Source organism: Bufo bufo, chromosome 1 (genome assembly GCF_905171765.1).
Source record: "Bufo bufo chromosome 1, aBufBuf1.1, whole genome shotgun sequence".
Classification (NCBI taxonomy): Eukaryota; Metazoa; Chordata; class Amphibia; order Anura; family Bufonidae; genus Bufo; species Bufo bufo.
This window is the reverse complement of record NC_053389.1, coordinates 532,503,905-532,522,331: the sequence shown is the minus strand read 5'-3', so window position 1 is coordinate 532,522,331 and position 18,427 is coordinate 532,503,905. Positions and strand designations below refer to the sequence as shown.

At 47.6% G+C, this 18,427-nt stretch overlaps 1 protein-coding gene across 2 annotated transcripts in view; it reads right to left on the bottom strand.

Annotated features, from left to right (window-relative positions):
• Positions 1–18,427, bottom strand: part of HDAC10 (histone deacetylase 10) — a 67,261-nt gene that overhangs the window by 11,118 nt on the left and 37,716 nt on the right. For both annotated transcript variants that reach the window (XM_040412015.1, XM_040412026.1), the window contains 2 exons: positions 17,747–17,834; positions 3,571–3,656 (listed from right to left, as the gene is read on the bottom strand). In XM_040412015.1, coding sequence (XP_040267949.1) covers positions 3,571–3,656; positions 17,747–17,834 — 174 coding nt within the window. The remainder of the gene's footprint in view (positions 1–3,570; positions 3,657–17,746; positions 17,835–18,427) is intronic.

Sequence of the window (18,427 nt, the reverse complement as noted above, 5' to 3'; positions counted from 1 at the left end):
CTTAGCGTGAGCATACTCCGTTAGCAGAAAAGTCCCTGGGGAGGCAGAGGCGACCGCATTTGGGCAGGCAAGAGGTCCAATAACTCCACCATAGATTGGGAGGGTAGGGCTAGATTCCCTATGGCCTTGGACAGGGAAGGGACCCATTCAGGAGGGGCCTATGCAGAAAGGGGGGGCAGGGAGCCTGGAGACCAGGGACTGCGCACAAACAGGGTCAGGCTGATCGTATGGAGACTTACGAAAAATACGTGGCGACCCACGAAAAATATGTAGCGACCCCGAAGGTGGGCTGGGAATGGGGGACTTCTCAGCATTGCCAGCCTGGAAGCCGGAAAAAAAGAAAAGCAGTCAGCCGGAGGCTGTCCTACCAGACCCCAGGTGCTGTGTCTCTGAAGGAGTGCTGCCGCAGAAGCGTGCAGGAAGGCTGTATGGGATGATCCTTGATGCTGGCAAGATGGAGGCCCAGAAGCCGGAGTCAAGTGAAAACTCCGCCCATGGGACTAAAGCCCACACTTGAATGAGATAGGGGGGGGGGGGGGGGGGCCAGGAAAAAAGCCCGGGAAGCCAGAAGGGGGCAGGGGAAGATGCGGCCTAGTCAAGGTAAAGGACAGGGCCTTGATTAATGAAGCGGCCGGAAAAAGTGAGCCGTCAACGTGACGGAACCGCGGGAAGCCGGGGGCCCTCTGGAAAGAAAAAAAAATTGCTGTGGGGGGCTCCTGAGGAAGAGCGACGCTCAGGAATGGAAAAAACAGGGCAAAAAGGCGCACCTGGGACCAGAGGCCAGGCCAGAGAAGATGCGGCCTAGTCCCGGCAGAAGCCGGGGACTAAGGTAGAAGGGAAGGGGCATGGGTGGCCAGGAGGATAAGGGTTTCCCAGGCCCCCCGAATAAAGTGAAACCCACCCCCTACCAAAGGAGGGGAACTAACCGAGACCCCATGGGACAGGGACGCAGGGAGCAATACTTACCATCCGGTGTCTTCAGGCGCCGCAGGGTCACCCCTTTAGCAAACTCGCACTTACGTGGGATTACCGGCATGCCACTGCGGATGCAGTAATGGGGGACTGGGTGACAGGCGAGGTACTCAAAGTACGCGCCCACAGGGGGTGAAACTAAAGTGGATATCCATGATGGAGGCCCATCCTGCAGCAGGCAGAGACCTGCAGACGAAAAGAAAAAGGAATAAAATAAAATAATAAAAAGAAAAAAGCAGCAAGACCTGCAAAAAAAACAGCAGGTCATGTCTGCCTCCTACGGACACTAGACTAAAACTGATTAGCCTAGTGTCTGTGAGAAGGGTATAGCCCACCTGGGTGGAGCCAACCTTTTTGATATCTAGTGTCACCTCCTAGTGGTAGCTGGGCATATACCCATGGTGCGGTGTCCCCCAATGACATTAACGAGAAAGGTACTAAGGATTCATGGAAAAAAAAAGTCTTGAGTTGAGCATTTGCTAAAGGGTTTTACCTGTGCACTGCAAGAGTGAGAGCCACAGTAGAAATACACAGCATAAATTGACATGCTACAGATTTAAAACCCACACCACAGGTCAATTCACCCTGTGGATTTTATCATCAGCCTGTGGATAGGATTTACTAAATTTTCTTTGCAGGTATGGGCATATGAAAATCCTCAGCATATAAAGTCAGGTCCATAAATATTGGGACAGTGACACAATTCTAACATTTTTGGCTCTATACAACACCACAACAGTTTGCATATGTGCCTCCCACTTGTTAAGGGACCAAAAGTAATGGGACATAATAATCGTCATAACTCAAACTTTCACTTTTTAATACTTGGTTGCAAATCCTTTGCAGTCAATTACAGCCTGAAGTCTGGAACGCATAGACATCACCAGAAGCTGGGTTTCATCCCTGGTGATGCTCTGCCAGACCTCTACTGCAACTGTCTTCAGTTCCTGCTTGTTCTTGGGGCATTTTCCCTTCAGTTTTGTCTTCAGCAAGTGAAATGCATGCTCAATCGGATTCAGGTCAGGTGATTGACTTGGCCATTGCATAACTTTCCACTTCTTTCCCTTAAAAAACTCTTTGGTTTCTTTTGCAGTATGCTTTGGGTCATTGTCCATCTGCACTGTGAAGCGCCATCCAATGAGTTCTGAAGCATTTGGCTGAATATCAGCAGATAATATTGCCCGAAACACTTCAGAATTCATCCTGCTGCTTTTGTCAGCAGTCACATCATCAATAAATACAAGAGAACCAGTTCCATTGGCAGCCATACATGCCCACACCATGACACTACCACCACCATGCTTCACTGATGAGGTGGTATGCTTAGGATCATGAGCAGTTCCTTTCCTTCTCCATATTCTTCTCTTCCCATCACTCTGGTACAAGTTGATCTTGGTCTCATCTGTCCATAGGATGTTGTTCCAGAACTGTGAAGGCTTTTTAGATGTCGTTTGGCAAACTCTAATCTGGCCTTCCTGTTTTTGAGGCTCACCAATGGTTTACGTCTTGTGGTGAACCCTCTGTATTCACTCTGGTGAAGTCTTCTCTTGATTGCTGACTTTGACACACATACACCTACCGCCTGGAGAGAGTGTTCTTAATCTGGCCAACTGTTGTGAAGGGTGTTTTCTTCACCAGTGAAAGAATTCTTCGTCATCCACCACAGTTGTTTTCCGTGGTCTTCTGGGTCTTTTGGTGTTGCTGAGCTCACCGGTGCGTTCCTTCTTTTTAAGAATGTTCCAAACAGTTGTTTTGGCCACGCCTAATGTTTTTGCTATCTCTCTGATGGGTTTGTTGTGTTTTTTCAGTCTAATGATGGCTTGCTTCACTGACAGTGACAGCTCTTTGGATCTCATCTTGAGAGTTGACAACAGATTCCAAATGCAAATAGCACACTTGAAATGAACTCTGGACCTGTTATCTGCTCATTGTAATTGGGATAATGAGGGAATAACACACACCTGGCCATGGAACAGCTGAGAAGCCAATTGTCCCATTACTTTTGGTCCCTTAACAAGTGGGAGGCACATATGCAAACTGTTGTAATTCCTACACCGTTCACCTGATTTGGATGTAAATACCCTCAAAATAAAGCTGACAGTCTGCAGTTAAAGCACATCTTGTTCGTTTCATTTCAAATCCATTGTGGTGGTGTATAGAGCCAAAAATGTTAGAATTGTGTCAATGTCCCAATATTTATGGACCTGACTATGTCCTGTGTGAACATATTTAGGGTCCATTCACACGTCCGTAAGTGTTTTGCGGATCTGCAAAACACTGACACCGGCCATGTGCATGGCCGGCACTATATTACAAAATGCCTATTCTTGTCTTGTTGAGGACAGTTGCGGAACAGAAGTGCGGATGCAGACAGCACACATTAAAAATGAATAGGTCCGCACCCGTTCCGAATAATTGCAGAACGGATCCGGACGTGTGAATGGACCCTTAGAGTCATTGAACTGATCTGATCCAATTCTGGAGGTTCAGGGAAGCCTTTCCCAAACTCATATGACAGGATTAGTTTCTATCCTTGAAATTAAATATATGGCTCGTATAGGAAGAAATAATGCAGCCTTCTGACAGTCGTACACATACCTTTCTGAACCCAAAGCCAAAACTTGTCGTACTGCAACTGCAGCAGAAAGAGAAGCATTTGGAGAACAGGTAATACAATTCCTTGTCTTAAAAAAAACAAAACAGAAATATTAAACATTTATTACGAATGGATTTCTTTCAAGATACTGCTGAGTTTAAGAGGTTGTCTATGATTAAAAAAAAAAATATGAGTCATGTTTATCTAAACTACAAGTTGTATTTTGCAATGCAGCTTGGTTCTATTCACATCAATGGGGCTGAGATGCAGAACCAGACACGACCCATGCACAGTTGTGGCACTGATCTGGAAGAAAGCAGCCATGTTTTTCTAATATTTGGCACGCTCTTGTAAAGGTGATTGACATCCTCGGTCTGCTCTGTGCCCATAAAATCCTGCGCCGTCCAGTTTAGTATTCGGCGTAGTCGCAGTGAGTGAAGGACGCTCGCCTGCTGCAGTCCTTCACTCACTGCGCCGAATACTAAAATGGACGGCGCAGGCGCAGGATTTTACGGGCACAGAGGAGACCGAGGATGTCAATCACCTTTACAAGGGCGTGCCAAACAGTGAGAGAACGGAGCCTCTAGGTGCTTGCATATTATAACAGTCATAATTTAGCGCGAATGGCGGCAGGTAGGGAGAGTCATTACAGTTATGTTCTGCTGACATTAGCACATCGCTAATGTCAGCCAGCTACATAATGATTTTTCTGATGACATAAACCCTTTAATTAGGTTGTCTGAGTTATATGTATATATGTTAATCTGGCTTATAACATTCTTAAAAATACATTTGTAATTTACTCACGTCATGTATTATGCAGTGTTTCTGCACAGCTGATGCGGGTCACGTGCCCCCGACATCATCCACCAGGCTCCTGTGGTGACGTTTCGTGTACAGGCTTATCCCTGCCTTAGGGAGTGGCCCGGCTCTATACATGAGACGTCAGAGCCTGTGTGACCGTCCCCCTCTCTCTCATCTGGCTGCCGGCCGCCTCCTGTGGTGACGTTTCGTGTACAGGCTTATCCCTGCCTTAGTGAGTGGGCCGGCTCTGTACACGAAACGTCAGAGCCTGTGTGACCGTCCCCCCTCTCTCTCATCTGGCTGCCGGCCGCCTCCTGTGGTGACGTTTCGTGTACAGGCTTATCCCTGCCTTAGGGAGTAGCCCGGCTCTATACACGAGACGTCAGAGCCTGTGTGACCGTCCCCCTCTCTCTCATCTGGCTGCCGGCCGCCTCCTGTGGTGACGTTTCGTGTACAGGCTTATCCCTGCCTTAGGGAGTGGCCCGGCTCTATACATGAGACGTCAGAGCCTGTGTGACCGTCCCCCCTCTCTCTCATCTGGCTGCCGGCCGCCTCCTGTGGTGACGTTTCGTGTACAGGCTTATCCCTGCCTTAGGCCTATTGCACACGGACGTTTTTTTTTCCCGTTTACTGGACGTTTTTTGCGTTCCGTATACGGTCCGTATACGGAACCATTCATTTCAATGGGTCCGCAAAAAAAAACGGAATGTACTCCGTATGCATTCCGTTTCCGTATTTCCGTTTTTCCGTTCCGTTTTAACATAGAACATGTCCTATTATTGCCCGCAAATCACAGTCCGTGGCTCCATTAAAGTCAATGGGTCCGCAAAAAAACGGAACACATACGGAAATGCATCCGTATGTCTTCCGTTTCCGTTCCGTTTTTTGCTGAACCATCTATTGAAAATGTTATGCCCAGCCCAATTTTTTCTATGAAATAACTGTATACTGTATTTGCCATACGGAAAAACGGAACGGAAAAACGGAACGGAAACGGAAACACAACGGAAACAAAAAAACGGAACAACGGATCCGTTTAAAACGGATCGCAAAACACTGAAAAAGCCATACGGTCGTGTGCAATAGGCCTTAGGGAGTGGCCCGGCTCTATACATGAGACGTCAGAGCCTGTGTGACCGTCCCCCTTCTCTCTCATCTGGCTGCCGGCCGCCTCCTGTGGTGACGTTTCGTGTACAGGCTTATCCCTGCCTTAGGGAGTGGCCCGGCTCTGTACACGAGACGTCAGAGCCTGTGTGCTGGTCCCCCTCTCTCTCATCTGGCTGCCGGCCGCCTCCTGTGGTGACGTTTCGTGTACAGGCTTATCCCTGCCTTAGGGAGTGGCCCGGCTCTATACATGAGACGTCAGAGCCTGTGTGACCGTCCCCCCTCTCTCTCATCTGGCTGCCGGCCGCCTCCTGTGGTGACGTTTCGTGTACAGGCTTATCCCTGCCTTAGGGAGTGGCCCGGCTCTGTACACGAAACGTCAGAGCCTGTGTGCTGGTCCCCCTCTCTCTCATCTGGCTGCCGGCCGCCTCCTGTGGTGACGTTTCGTGTACAGGCTTATCCCTGCCTTAGTGAGTGGGCCGGCTCTGTACACGAAACGTCAGAGCCTTTGTGACCATCCCCCTCTCTCTCATCTGGCTGCCGGCCGCCTCCTGTGAGGGATCGCGCATGTACCGGCAGCTGTGTGAAATCATTTCTGCAGTGAGACACAGCCGATCCCCTGCCATCAAAGCCACCCACAACGACCAGACAAAAGTAAATATATGCCCATCAGTGAACAGAACCAGAACTGAGGTGAGACTACAAGCCCCAGCATGCACTGGCACAGAATGGTGAGAGTCATAGTCCCTATACCTGATCTGCAGGAGTCAGGGCCGGCCTTAGGTGTTCAGGCGCCCTGTGCGAGCTAACCTTGTGGCGCCGCCCCCCCCCCCCAAAAAAAAACAAAAAAACACTGCTTGTTGCTGGCATCATGGCATAGGCTGGCTGACTATCCAACCAAGTAGTTACCAGCCCGCACACCCCAAAGGCCGGTGTAATGTTATACTTCCCTACTTCGTGAGATTTCCCTACCTTCGTCACTTCCGGTCGCACCGGACATGACGTGAGGAGGTGTGCAGCGCCACGCAGGCGCACAACGACAGGTTAGGGAAATTTCACAGCAGAGTGCGCATGCGCCAGGAGCCTCGCCAGCGGTTAGGGTAGGGAAAAACTATGGGCCAATGCGCAGGCGCAGTGATCGGATGGATGTTCTCAGCTGGACACCGGCCGACACTGCGCATGCACCGGGAGCCTCACCAGCGGTTAGGGAAGGGAAAAATTACGTACGGGCCAGTGCTTTTTCCCTACCCTAACCGCTGGTGAGGCTCCCAGCGCATGCGCAGTGTCGGCCGGTGTCCAGCTGAGAACATCCATCCGATCACCGCACCTGTGCACTGGCCCATAATTTTTATCCTACCCTAACCGCCGGCGATGCTCCCAGCGCATGCGCACTCTGCTGTGAAATTTCCCTAACCCGTCGTTGTGCGCAGTGCGCCCCCCCCAATATAATAAACATTGGTGGCGCAGTGCGCCCCTCCCAACACCCCAGTATGATAAACATTGGTAGCGCAGTGCGCCCCCCCCAACACCCCAGTATAATAAACAATGGTGGCGCAGTGGGCCCCCCCAATATAACAAACATTGGTGCAGTGCGCCCCCCCAATATAATAAACATGAGCGCAGTGCACCCCCCCCCCCCCCCCCAACACCCCAGTATGATAAACATTGGTGGCGCAGTGCCCTTAGTATGATAAACATTGGTGGCGCCCCCAACACCCCAGTATGATAAACATTGGTGGCGCAGTGCCCTTAGTATGATAAACATTGGTGGCGCAGTGCGCCCCCCCAACACCCCAGTATAATAAACATTGGTGGCGCAGTGCGCCGCCCCTCAATATAATAAACATTGGTGGCGCAGTGGGCAGTGCCAATGAGGGTTAAAAAATAAAAAAATAATTAACTCACCTCCTCCAATTGATCGTCTCCTGTTCTTTCTTCAGGACCTGTGGTGACATCACTGTGCTCATCACATGATACATCACATGATCCATCACCATGGTAATGGACCATGTGATGAGCTCAGTGACGTCACCACAGGTCCTGAAGAAACAGGAGACCGGCAGCTACGCGATCAACTGGAGGAGGTGAGTTAATTTTTTTTATTATTTTTTAACCCTCATTGGCACTTCCCACTGAGCCAACAATGTTTCTTATACTGGGGTGTTGGGGGAAGGGGGGGGGGGGCGCACTGTGCCACCAACGTTTCTTATACAAATACAGGAGGCGGGTGCCGGAATCAAATAGCCGGCACCCGACCTTTGTGACAGGGAGCTGCGATCAGCGGCAGTTAACCCTTCAGGTACCGCACCTGAAGGGTTAACTCAACTGCAGCTGATCGCAGCTCCCTGTCACAAAGCTCGGGTGCCGGCTATTTGATTCCGGCACCCGCCTCCTGTATTTGTATTACAGGTCAGTTATCTTCATTGGTGGCGCAGTGGCCACAGCTCCTCCTCCTGTCTCTCTTCTTATTGGCAGCGGCGGGGGCAGCAGGCAGGTCAGACACAGGGGAGGAGGAATCAGGTCAGACAGGGGAGGGGGAGATGGAGGGAGCGCCCCGAGGGAGAACACAAGTGCAGTCTCGCCTGCCGCATATTACATTGCGAGCTGTCGGCCGCCCAGCGCCCCTGTTGCTATGGCGCCCTGTGCGGCCGCACAGCCCGCACACCCCAAAGGCCGGCCCTGGCAGGAGTTGCAGCAGCCGATCCTAGAGCTGAAAACCAATGATCCCCACATAGGGGAGAGATGACCTTCGGTGATGTCATGGTCATGTGATCAGTCACATGAACGGAGGGAAGGCAGTTTGGTAGGGTGCTTGGGGTGGATAAATGGGGGAGTGACATGATCATTCAGCAGAGCTGTGTGTGTCGTGACTGCAGTAGTGGTGTGTGTGAGCGTGCGCATTAGGTTGCTGATTCATGCAGAGCTGGTTTTGTAATGTGTGCAGCAAATCTGTGTGTGTCACGTGTGAAAGAAGCCTTTGTATAGTGGTTGTGTAAGCAGTGCAGCATATCTTTGCCTAGTTTTGTAGCAGAGCTGTGTGTGTAATCTGTACGGCAAATCCATGTGTAGTGTTTTTATAGCAGTGTGCAATGCGTGCAGCAACTCTATATGTAGTGGTTGTGTAGCAGAGCTGTGTATGTGTAATGTGTGCAGCAATTGTATGCATAGTGGTTGTGTAGCAGATTTGTATGTGTGCTACAAATCTATATATAGTGGTTGTGTTGCAGAGCTGTGTATGTGTGCACTAAATCTGTATGTGTTGTGCATGCAGTGCTGATAATGCATGCATGTGTTTGTGTAGCAGAGCTGTGTGTGTAATGCGTGCAGCATATCTGTGTAGTGGATGTGTAGCAGCACTATGTGCAATGGTAGTGCAATTCTATGGCAACCACTGTGAATAGTGCAAAATAAGAAGAGAATCCCGGTTCACCTGCATTATATGTTACTTCTAAGAGCTCATTCACACAACCATATGGTCGCCGTTCCAGTGTTGCGGACTGCAAATAGCGGTCTGCAATATACACAGCCACCAGCTGTGTGAATCCCTTTTCACGGATGCAGACCCATTGACTTGAATGGGTCTGCGATCCACAGAATATGCCAAAAGATAAGACATAACCTATGTTTTGCCGTATCTTGTACATCACGGAGCAATTCAAGTCATTGCATCTCCATCCGTGACATGCAGTTCACATGTATGGTGACCGTGTTTTGCGGACCACTACTTTTGTTCTGCAATACAGGCACCACAGCCATATGTTTGTGTGAATGGGCCCTTAGGATGGGTTCACATCACAAGTTTGTCCTCTATTTAACCTCTTCCAGGCCAGAACCATACGTGTACAGAGCAGCAGGACGTAGCTTGCCGCCCAGCGCAGTAGGGCACTGTGTTCAAGTGGTTGCAGGAGCTGCGCCCACTCGATCCACGGCAGCTGACGTAACAAAATGTATTCCTATTGTAAAAAATAGGAAAAATAATAAATTTGTCACATCCGTAACAACCAACTGTTTAAAAAAAATAATAATAATTGTCAGGAGCTCATTTTGGGTCACCATCAACCACAAACAGTGTAACACCAAGCAATCAAAAAGTCTTATTTACCACAAAATAGTACCAGTGGAAACGTCACCTCCGCCCGCTAAAAAACAAGCCCCCACATAATAAATTGTGACAGAAAAATATAAAACCTATGGCTCTCTGAAAATGTAAAAAAAAACAAAAAACCTATTTTTCGCCCTAAAAGATGCACCGGCCCATAAGACACACCTAGGTTTTTCGGGAGGAAAATAAGAATTTTTTTTTTTTTTTTTACCAAAAGGTGTGCTTTTGGTGGGTTTGGAACTAATGGTGGTCTGTGGATGGCACTGTTATGGGGGGGGGGGGGGGATCTGTGGATGGCACTGTTATGGGGGGGGATCTGTGGATGGCACTGTTATGGGGGGCGGGGGGGATCTGTGGATGGCACTGTTATGGGGGGGGGGATCTGTGGATGGCACTGTTATGGGGGGAGGATCTGTGGATGGCACTGTTATGGGGGGGAGGATCTGTGGATGGCACTGTTATGGGGGGGGGATCTGTGGATGGCACTGTTATGGGGGGGGGATCTGTGGATGGCACTGTTATGGGGGGGGGGGGATCTGTGGATGGCACTGTTATGGGGGGGGATCTGTGGATGGCACTGTTATGGGGGGGATCTGTGGATGGCACTGTTATGGGGGGGGGGATCTGTGGATGCCACTGTTATGGGGGGGGGGATCTGTGGATGACAGTTTTATGGGGGACATCTGTGGATGGCACTGTTATGGGGGGGGGGATCTGTGGATGACAGTTTTATGGGGGACATCTGTGGATGGCACTGTTATGGGGGGGGATCTGTGGAACAGTGCCATCCACAGACCTCCCACCCCTTAACAGTGCCATCCACAGATGTCCCCCATAAAACTGTCATCCACAGATTTCCCCCCCACAACTCCAGTGCTGCAGTATACAAATATAAAATGTCTCATTCAATTAAAAGTGATTAAACATGCCCCCCCACTCCTAATATTACCGTACACCCTAACAGCTTATGTACAACGCAGGCAGGCCGGGCGGCTGGTGCGTCACTCACTGACGTCACGTGCCTGCGCCGCCTGCTTCATTCATAAATTAGGCGGTGCAGGCACGTGACATCAGGGAGTTACGCTGCCGCCCGCCCGGGCTGCCTGCATTCTACAGAAGCTGTTAGGGTGTACGGTAATATTAAAAGTGAGGGGGCATGTTTAATTACTTTTAAATTGAATGAGACATTTTATATTTGTATACTGCAGCACTGGAGCGGCGGGGCCGGAGTACAGTGACTGCACCGCCCCAATTGCTGGCCCCCAGCTCCTCCTCCCAGTCCCTCCCCGCCCGCTCATACATCGCAGCCTGCAATGTAAAAATGTCAGCATTCGCCCCATAAGACGCAGGGGCATTTTTCCCCCATTCCACCCCCCCCCTCCCCAAAATACGGTATATATTTTCTGATGAGAGGCATGGGGGTTTATATGAGGGCTGATGAGATGATATATATGTAGATAGAGATATAGATCAGTAAATCTATATCTCTATCTACATATATCAATGTGACAGTAAGATCTTCTGCCTGTATGAGCTAGGAGATGATCATGTGACCGTGTTTGTATGCAAGGTTAGGTTGTACAGAGCAAGCATTGCAGTGCAGGGGGCGGGGAAGGGCAGATTAGTCACACCCACAAATATTCATGAGGGACAGCTCAGGCATTGTTGTTACACGCCCCCACAGCGTTGCTGCAGCATGTAAACAAAGCATGAATAACAGAACTATGCAAAGGTGTAAGTAGGTTTAACTAATGTATATGTAAGTCCTGAGGAGTTTTATAATATTTTTTTTTCATTACTCGGATAACCTCTTTAACCACCTCCCGTCTCGCTAACGCCGAAAGGCGCGATTGCTGCGGCGCTGCCAGGTCACACTAATGCCGATCGGCGTCATCTCGCATGAGCCGAGATTTCCTGTGAACGCGCGTTCACAGGATCGCGTAGTTCACAAGTTCATCTGCAGCCTGCCGGCCGCGATCATTGGCTGGCAGGCTGTGGATTTTTGAAATGACCAATGAAATGGTTATGTCAGATGCTATTTTGAAAATAGCGTCTGATATAACTGCTGCCTGGTCCTCTGGTGGTCCCTTTTGCTTGGATCGACCACCAGAGGACACAGGCAGCTCTGTAAGTAGCACCAAATCACCACACTACACATTAGACATTACCCTGTCATTTATTAACCCCTTATTTAGCACCTGATCACCCATATTAGACTCCCTGATCACCCCCTTGTCCACCCCCCTGTAAGGGTCCCTCATCACCGCCAGGTAGTTAGCTACTTGTTAGGTAGTTAGCGCCCAGCCCACCGCACCGCAGTCACTGATTAGTCGCTGATTAGCGTCATCGCTGTCGCTAATCAGCACTAGTACTATATAGTATCTGTAAGTGATCAAGACTGATCGCAATCAGATCTATATAAGTACATTAGGGTCACCTTAGGCTCTACAAAACACAGTGTTCGCCCGATCAGGCCTGATCTTGTGCCCACACTTGCGTTCAGTCCGCCCCACCGCAGTGACAGAATTGATCACTGCAAAACACCGTAAAATCGCTGCGCCGCTATAAAGATCACTTTTGAGCTTTTTGGATCTTTATTAGCGATCGCAGCTTTACTTCGCAAGCACTCCTTTTTACTAGGTAGGTTTGCTTTTTTTCCTGGGTAGTCTCAGAGGAATACCCCCTAAATTTAGTGAAACCAAAATGTCAAACAAGGGGTATTCCGCTGAAGAGGCCTACAGGATTCTGGCCGTGATGGATGAAAGCGATGGGGACGCCTCACCCGCTGAATCCAGTGGTTCAGAATATGAACCTGTAGACAGCAGTGGCACTCTAACCGCTAGCGAAGATGACGAGGTTGAGGTCCCTGCTACGGTCAGGCGTACCCGATCCCATGTCAGGGTTCCTCATACCCCGCATGATGAGCCTCATTTGCAGCAGAGTGGTGCTAGCGCTGATCTTGTTTATGGTGCGGCATACACCAGCAGCGCAGCACATCCTGGACCTTCTACCAGCACTGCCGTATTCCCTGGTGTAGTGGCAAGCACCAGAAGGGCAGTTCCAGCTGGTACGGTGGCACGTGAAATAACTCCCCCGTCGCAGCCACCGCGTTCACAGGCTCGCAGAACCCTTAGTCTCCCAGAGGTGCTGGCAAATCCTAATTGGCACTCCCCTGCTTCCGCAGCACCCGCATTGACCCCTTTCACCGCCCAGTCTGGAGTTCGCGTGGAGACGGCTCAATTAGGATCAGCCCTTCAGTTTTTTGAGCTGTTCTTCACCGCGGATCTCTATGACCTAATTGTGGCAGAAACCAACCGCTATGCCACACAGTATATAACCGCCAATCCGGAAAGCTTCTATGCCCAGCCTTACCGGTGGAAACCAGTCAGTCACAGGTTCCGAGTTTAAATTTTTTTTGGGCCTTATCCTCAGCATGGGTCTAACAAAAAAAAATGTATTGCAGTCATATTGGTCTAAAGACCCAATACATTACATGCCCATGTTCTCTGCTGCAATGTCCAGGGCACGTTTTGAGGTCATCATGTGCTTTATGCATTTCGCTGACAATAACACCGGTCATCCAAGAGGCCACCCTGCTTATGACCGGCTCCACAAAATTCGGCCCCTCATAGACCATTTGTCATCCAGATTTGCAGATGCGTATACCCCTAATCAAAACATCTGCATAGACGAGTCCCTAGTACATTTTACCGGGCGCCTTGGCATCAAACAGTACATCCCCAGCAAGCGCGCCCGGTATGGGGTCAAACTGTATAAGCTCTGTGAAAGGGCCACAGGCTATACATATCATTTTAGGGTCTATGAGGTAAAAGACTCAAAACTGGAGCCGGTCAGATGTCCTGACTACCTGGGGAGCAGTGGCAAGATTGTCTGGGACTTAGTGTCACCCTTACTCCACAAGGGGTACCACTTATACGTGGACAATTTTTACTCAAGCGTGGCCCTCTTTCGGCACTTACATCTAGTCGGAATTCAATGCTGTGGCACCGCGCGACCTAGTCGCCGGGGCTTCCCCCAACGGCTCGTTAGTACACGACTTGCACGGGGGGAGAGGGCTGCCTTGTGTGACCAAGAACTGCTCGCGGTGAATTGGAGGGACAAGAGGGACGTTTACCTTCTGTCCACCATTCACGCAGACACGACTGTCCAAATTGAAAGGGCAACTGGAGTCATTGTGAAACCCCTCTCTGTCCACGACTATAACCTTCACATGGGAGGGGTGGACTTCAATGACCAGATGTTGGCTCCCTATTTAGTTTCCCGACGCACCAGACGCTGGTATAAGAAGGTGTCTGTATATTTGATTCAATTGGCTGTATATAATAGTTTTATTCTCTACAGTAAGGCTGAGAGAACAGGATCCTTCCTAAAATTCCAGGAAGAGATCATTTCGAAAATCCTGTATCCAGGAGGGTCCGTGCCCCAAGTCCCTGAAGTAGTGAGCCGGCTACAAGCCAGACACTTCCCGAGTGTCTATCCTGGTACCCCAACTCAGTGTTCCCCAAGAAAAATATGTCGTGTCTGTAGCAGGGGTGGAATAAGGCGTGACACCACCTTTTTTTGTCCTGACCAGCCTGCCCTATGCTTAGGGGAGTGTTTCCGCAAGTTCCACACACAGGTACACTATTAGTATAGGGATTGCGTGACACAGGACAGGCACACAGGGGTCTTAGGGCCCTTTCACACAGAGCTGCCACAAACCTCTCCTTTCACCTGGGACAAAGTGCATAATGTACTTCGCCACATCTCTGGGCGCTTTGCACATTGTCCCATGGGGAAGGAGAGGTTTGTCCTCTAAAGGTAAAAAAATAAAATAAATCACAGGTAAGCAAAAAAGTTATTGTTCTGTTTCAAAAGTTTATAAAAGTTAATGTTCAGTTCAAATGTTATATACAGTTAATCTTAATAAATTTATTATTTTACCTTCTAGGTGGACCAAGCGATCAAGCAGCTGCAGCACTGATGTGCATTCTGACAGAAGCATTGCGCTGCTGTCAGATTACACAAAAGTCGATGTATGCGGCGCTGCAAGACGAGATTTCTCCTCTGCAGTAAAAAAGATACGTTTGCCGAGGCTTATGAGCTGAGAGGCGGTGTTCATATGCTTTGGCAAACATTTTTTATATAAAAAAAAAAAATCCCGGCAATGATTTATTCATCCACATCGATTGGAGAAATCGGGTTTGCCAGGGCATACGAGCTAAGTGGGTTTGGATGTTGGGCGGAGCTCCTATGTCCTGGCAGACGCCTTTCCCCTCCTTTTTTTTGGCAGAGATTTTTTCATCCACATTGATCGATGCGAATGAAGAAATCTGTGCTGAACAGAAGAAAAAAATATATCATTACCCGTATGCTCAATATAAGGAGAATAGCAGAAACTCCTAATGCTGGCCATACATGTAATGATTGCGGAGACCCTCAAATGCCAGGGCAGTACAAACACCCCACAAATGACCCCATTTTGGAAAGAAGACACCCCAAGGTATTCGCTGAGGTGCATATTGAGTCCATGAAAGATTGAAATTTTTGTCCCAAGTTAGCGGAAAGGGAGACTTTGTGAGAAAAAATAAAATAAAAAATCAATTTCTGCTAACTTATGCCAAAAAAAAAAAAAAATCTTCTATGAACTCGCCATGCCCCTCATGGAATACCTTGGGGCGTCTTCTTTCCAAAATGGGGTCACATGTGGGGCATTTATACTGCCCTGGCATTTTAGGGGCCCTAAAGCGTGAGAAGAAGTCTGGAATCCAAATGTCTAAAAATGCCCTCCTAAAAGGAATTTGGGCCCCTTTGCGCACCTAGGCTGCAAAAAAGTGTCATACATGTGGTATCGCCGTACTCAGGAGAAGTTGGGCAATGTGTTTTAGGGTGTCTTTTTACATATGCCCATGCTGGGTGAGATAAATATCTTTGTCAAATGACAACTTTGTATAAAACAAATTGGGAAAAGTTGTCTTTTAGAGAGATATTTCTCTCACCCAGCATGGGTATATGAGTACGGCGATACCACATGTGTGACACTTTTTTGAAGCCTAGGTGGGCAAAGGGGCCCAAATTCCAAAGAGCACCTTTAGGATTTCACAGGGCATTTTTTACACATTTTGATTTCAAACCACTTCTCACGCATTAGGGCCCCTAAAATGCCAGGGCAGTATAACTACCCCACAAGTGACCCCATTTTAGAAAGAAGACACCCCAAGGTATTTCGTGATGGGCATAGTGAGTTCATGGAAGTTTTTATTTTTTGTCACAAGTTAGTGGAATATGAGACTTTGTAAGAAAAAAAAATAAAAAAATACATCATTTTCCGCTAACTTGTGCCAAAAAAATAAAAATTCTAGGAACTCGCCATGCCCCTCACGGAATACCTTGGGGTGTCTTCTTTCCAATACTATCCTGGCATTCTAGCACCTCAAGAAACATGACAGGTGCTCAGAAAGTCAGAGCTGCTTCAAAATGCGGAAATTCACATTTTTGTACCATAGTTTGTAAACGCTATAACTTTTGCGCAAACCAATAAATATACACTTATTGCATTTTTTTATCAAAGACATGTAGAACAATAAATTTAGAGAAAAAATTATATAGAAATGTAGTTTTATTTGAAAAATTTTACAACTGAAAGTGAAAAATTACATTTTTTTGCAAAAATTTCGGTAAATTTCGATTAATAACAAAAAAAGTAAAAATGTCAGCAGCAATGATATACCACCAAATGAAAGCTCTATTAGTGAGAAGAAAAGGAGGTAAAATTCATTTGGGTGGTAAGTTGCATGACCGAGCAATAAACCGTTAAAGTTGTGGAGTGCTGATTTGTAAAAAAGGGCCTGGTCACTAGGGGGGTATAAACCTGTGGTCCTTAAGTGGTTAATAGGATGCAGCAGTGGCTCATATGGCAACACTGTACTTAGCTGCAGGCAGCTGCACCCCAAGTGCAGCATGGCCGTACTGTGTGGTTGTGCCCTTTATGTCATACCTTTACTGATTAACAGCCGAGAGGAACAATATGAGCTATCAAGGCAAGTTAAAGGGGCTGTCTCACTTCAGCAAATTGCATTTATCATGTAGGGAAAGTTAATACAATGCTTTTTACTAATGTATTATGATTCTCTATATTACCTCCTTTGCTGGCTGGATTCATTTTTCCACCACCTTATACAATGGTCCTATCCAGGGGGTGACCACCCTGCAATCCAGCAGCAGGTGCCGTGCCTGCACGCTATAGGAAAAAGCGCCATCCTATGTGCACTCCCATGGTACCGGCCAACAGAGAGGCCAGCACTTTGTCGTATAGTGTGCAGGCACGGTGCTGGATTGCAGGGTGGTCGTAACCATGGAAACAAGTAATGTATAATGTGATGGAAAAATGAATCAAGACAGCAAAGGAGGCAATATGGACAATCACAATACATTAGTAAGTGGCTTGTATTAAACTTTCTCTACATGATAAATGGTACTTGCTGACGTGAGGCAACCCCTTTAAGACTCTGTGTAGACCACACAATGAGACCTAAGCTATACTTTTTTTTTTTACTTTAAAGGGCTTCTGTCACCCCACTAAAGTGATTTTTTTTTTGTTGGGGCTAGTTAAATTAGTTATATAGCGATATATGAAAATATAATTGTGCCGATGACGTCTTCTATTTCGGTGATGTCATCGGCGCAGGCGCACTGAGGGAGTTCTGAGGAGACGAGCCTCCTCATCTCAGAGCGCCTGCGCCGAATGAACACAGGCACGCGATTTTTGAAATGCCGACAGGGCTGGCCGGAGGAGGAGATCCTGGCTGGCCCTGTCAATCAACAAGAGGAGGGGGCGGATTTCTGCAGCAGCTACCAGCAAGTAGCCGCCCTACTTGCTGGTAGAGACCGAATTTGCATATGATAAAACTTCGTTTTTTGAATAAACTGCTGGATCAATGTAAGTAACACAATTATATTTTCATATATCGCTATATAACTAATTTAACTAGCCCAAAAAAAAAAATCACTTTAGTGGGGTGACAGAAGCCCTTTAAAGCTAATTAAAAAATAAAAAAAATCTATTAAACCTACCCATCTTGCTTCTACTAATAACTAACATGATCTCACATTTTACTACTGCAACACTTCTTTAGTGCTTAACCCAACTAAATTAACTAGAAACTCACCTTTCTGTTCACAAGTTTTTCAAGAGCTGGTAGCATTTTACTCACAGAGTTTAATAGATTTTTATTCAATTCATCCGGATTGAAAACACTGAAAAGCAAACCAGATTGACAATCACTGCTGGAACCACAGCAATAATGTAATAATGACTTTTATAACATGTCACTGTACAGAACTGTGCAGCCACAGAGGCTCCCTCAGACAGCGCTGAGCAGATATATATATACATACAGTACAGACCAAAAGTTTGGACACACCTTCTCATTCAAAGAGTTTTCTTTATTTTCATGACTATGAAAATAGTAGATTCACACTGAAGGCATCAAAACTATGAATTAACACATGTGGAATTATATACATAACAAAAAAGTGTGAAACAACTGAAAATATGTCATATTCTAGGTTCTTCAAAGTAGCCACCTTTTGCTTTGATTACTGCTTTGCACACTCTTGGCATTCTCTTGATGAGCTTCAAGAGGTAGTCCCCTGAAATGGTTTTCACTTCACAGGTGTGCCCTGTCAGGTTTAATAAGTGGGATTTCTTGCCTTATAAATGGGGTTGGGACCATCAGTTGCGTTGAGGAGAAGTCAGGTGGATACACAGCTGATAGTCCTACTGAATAGACTGTTAGAATTGGTATTATGGCAATAAAAAAGCAGCTAAGTAAAGAAAAACGAGTGGC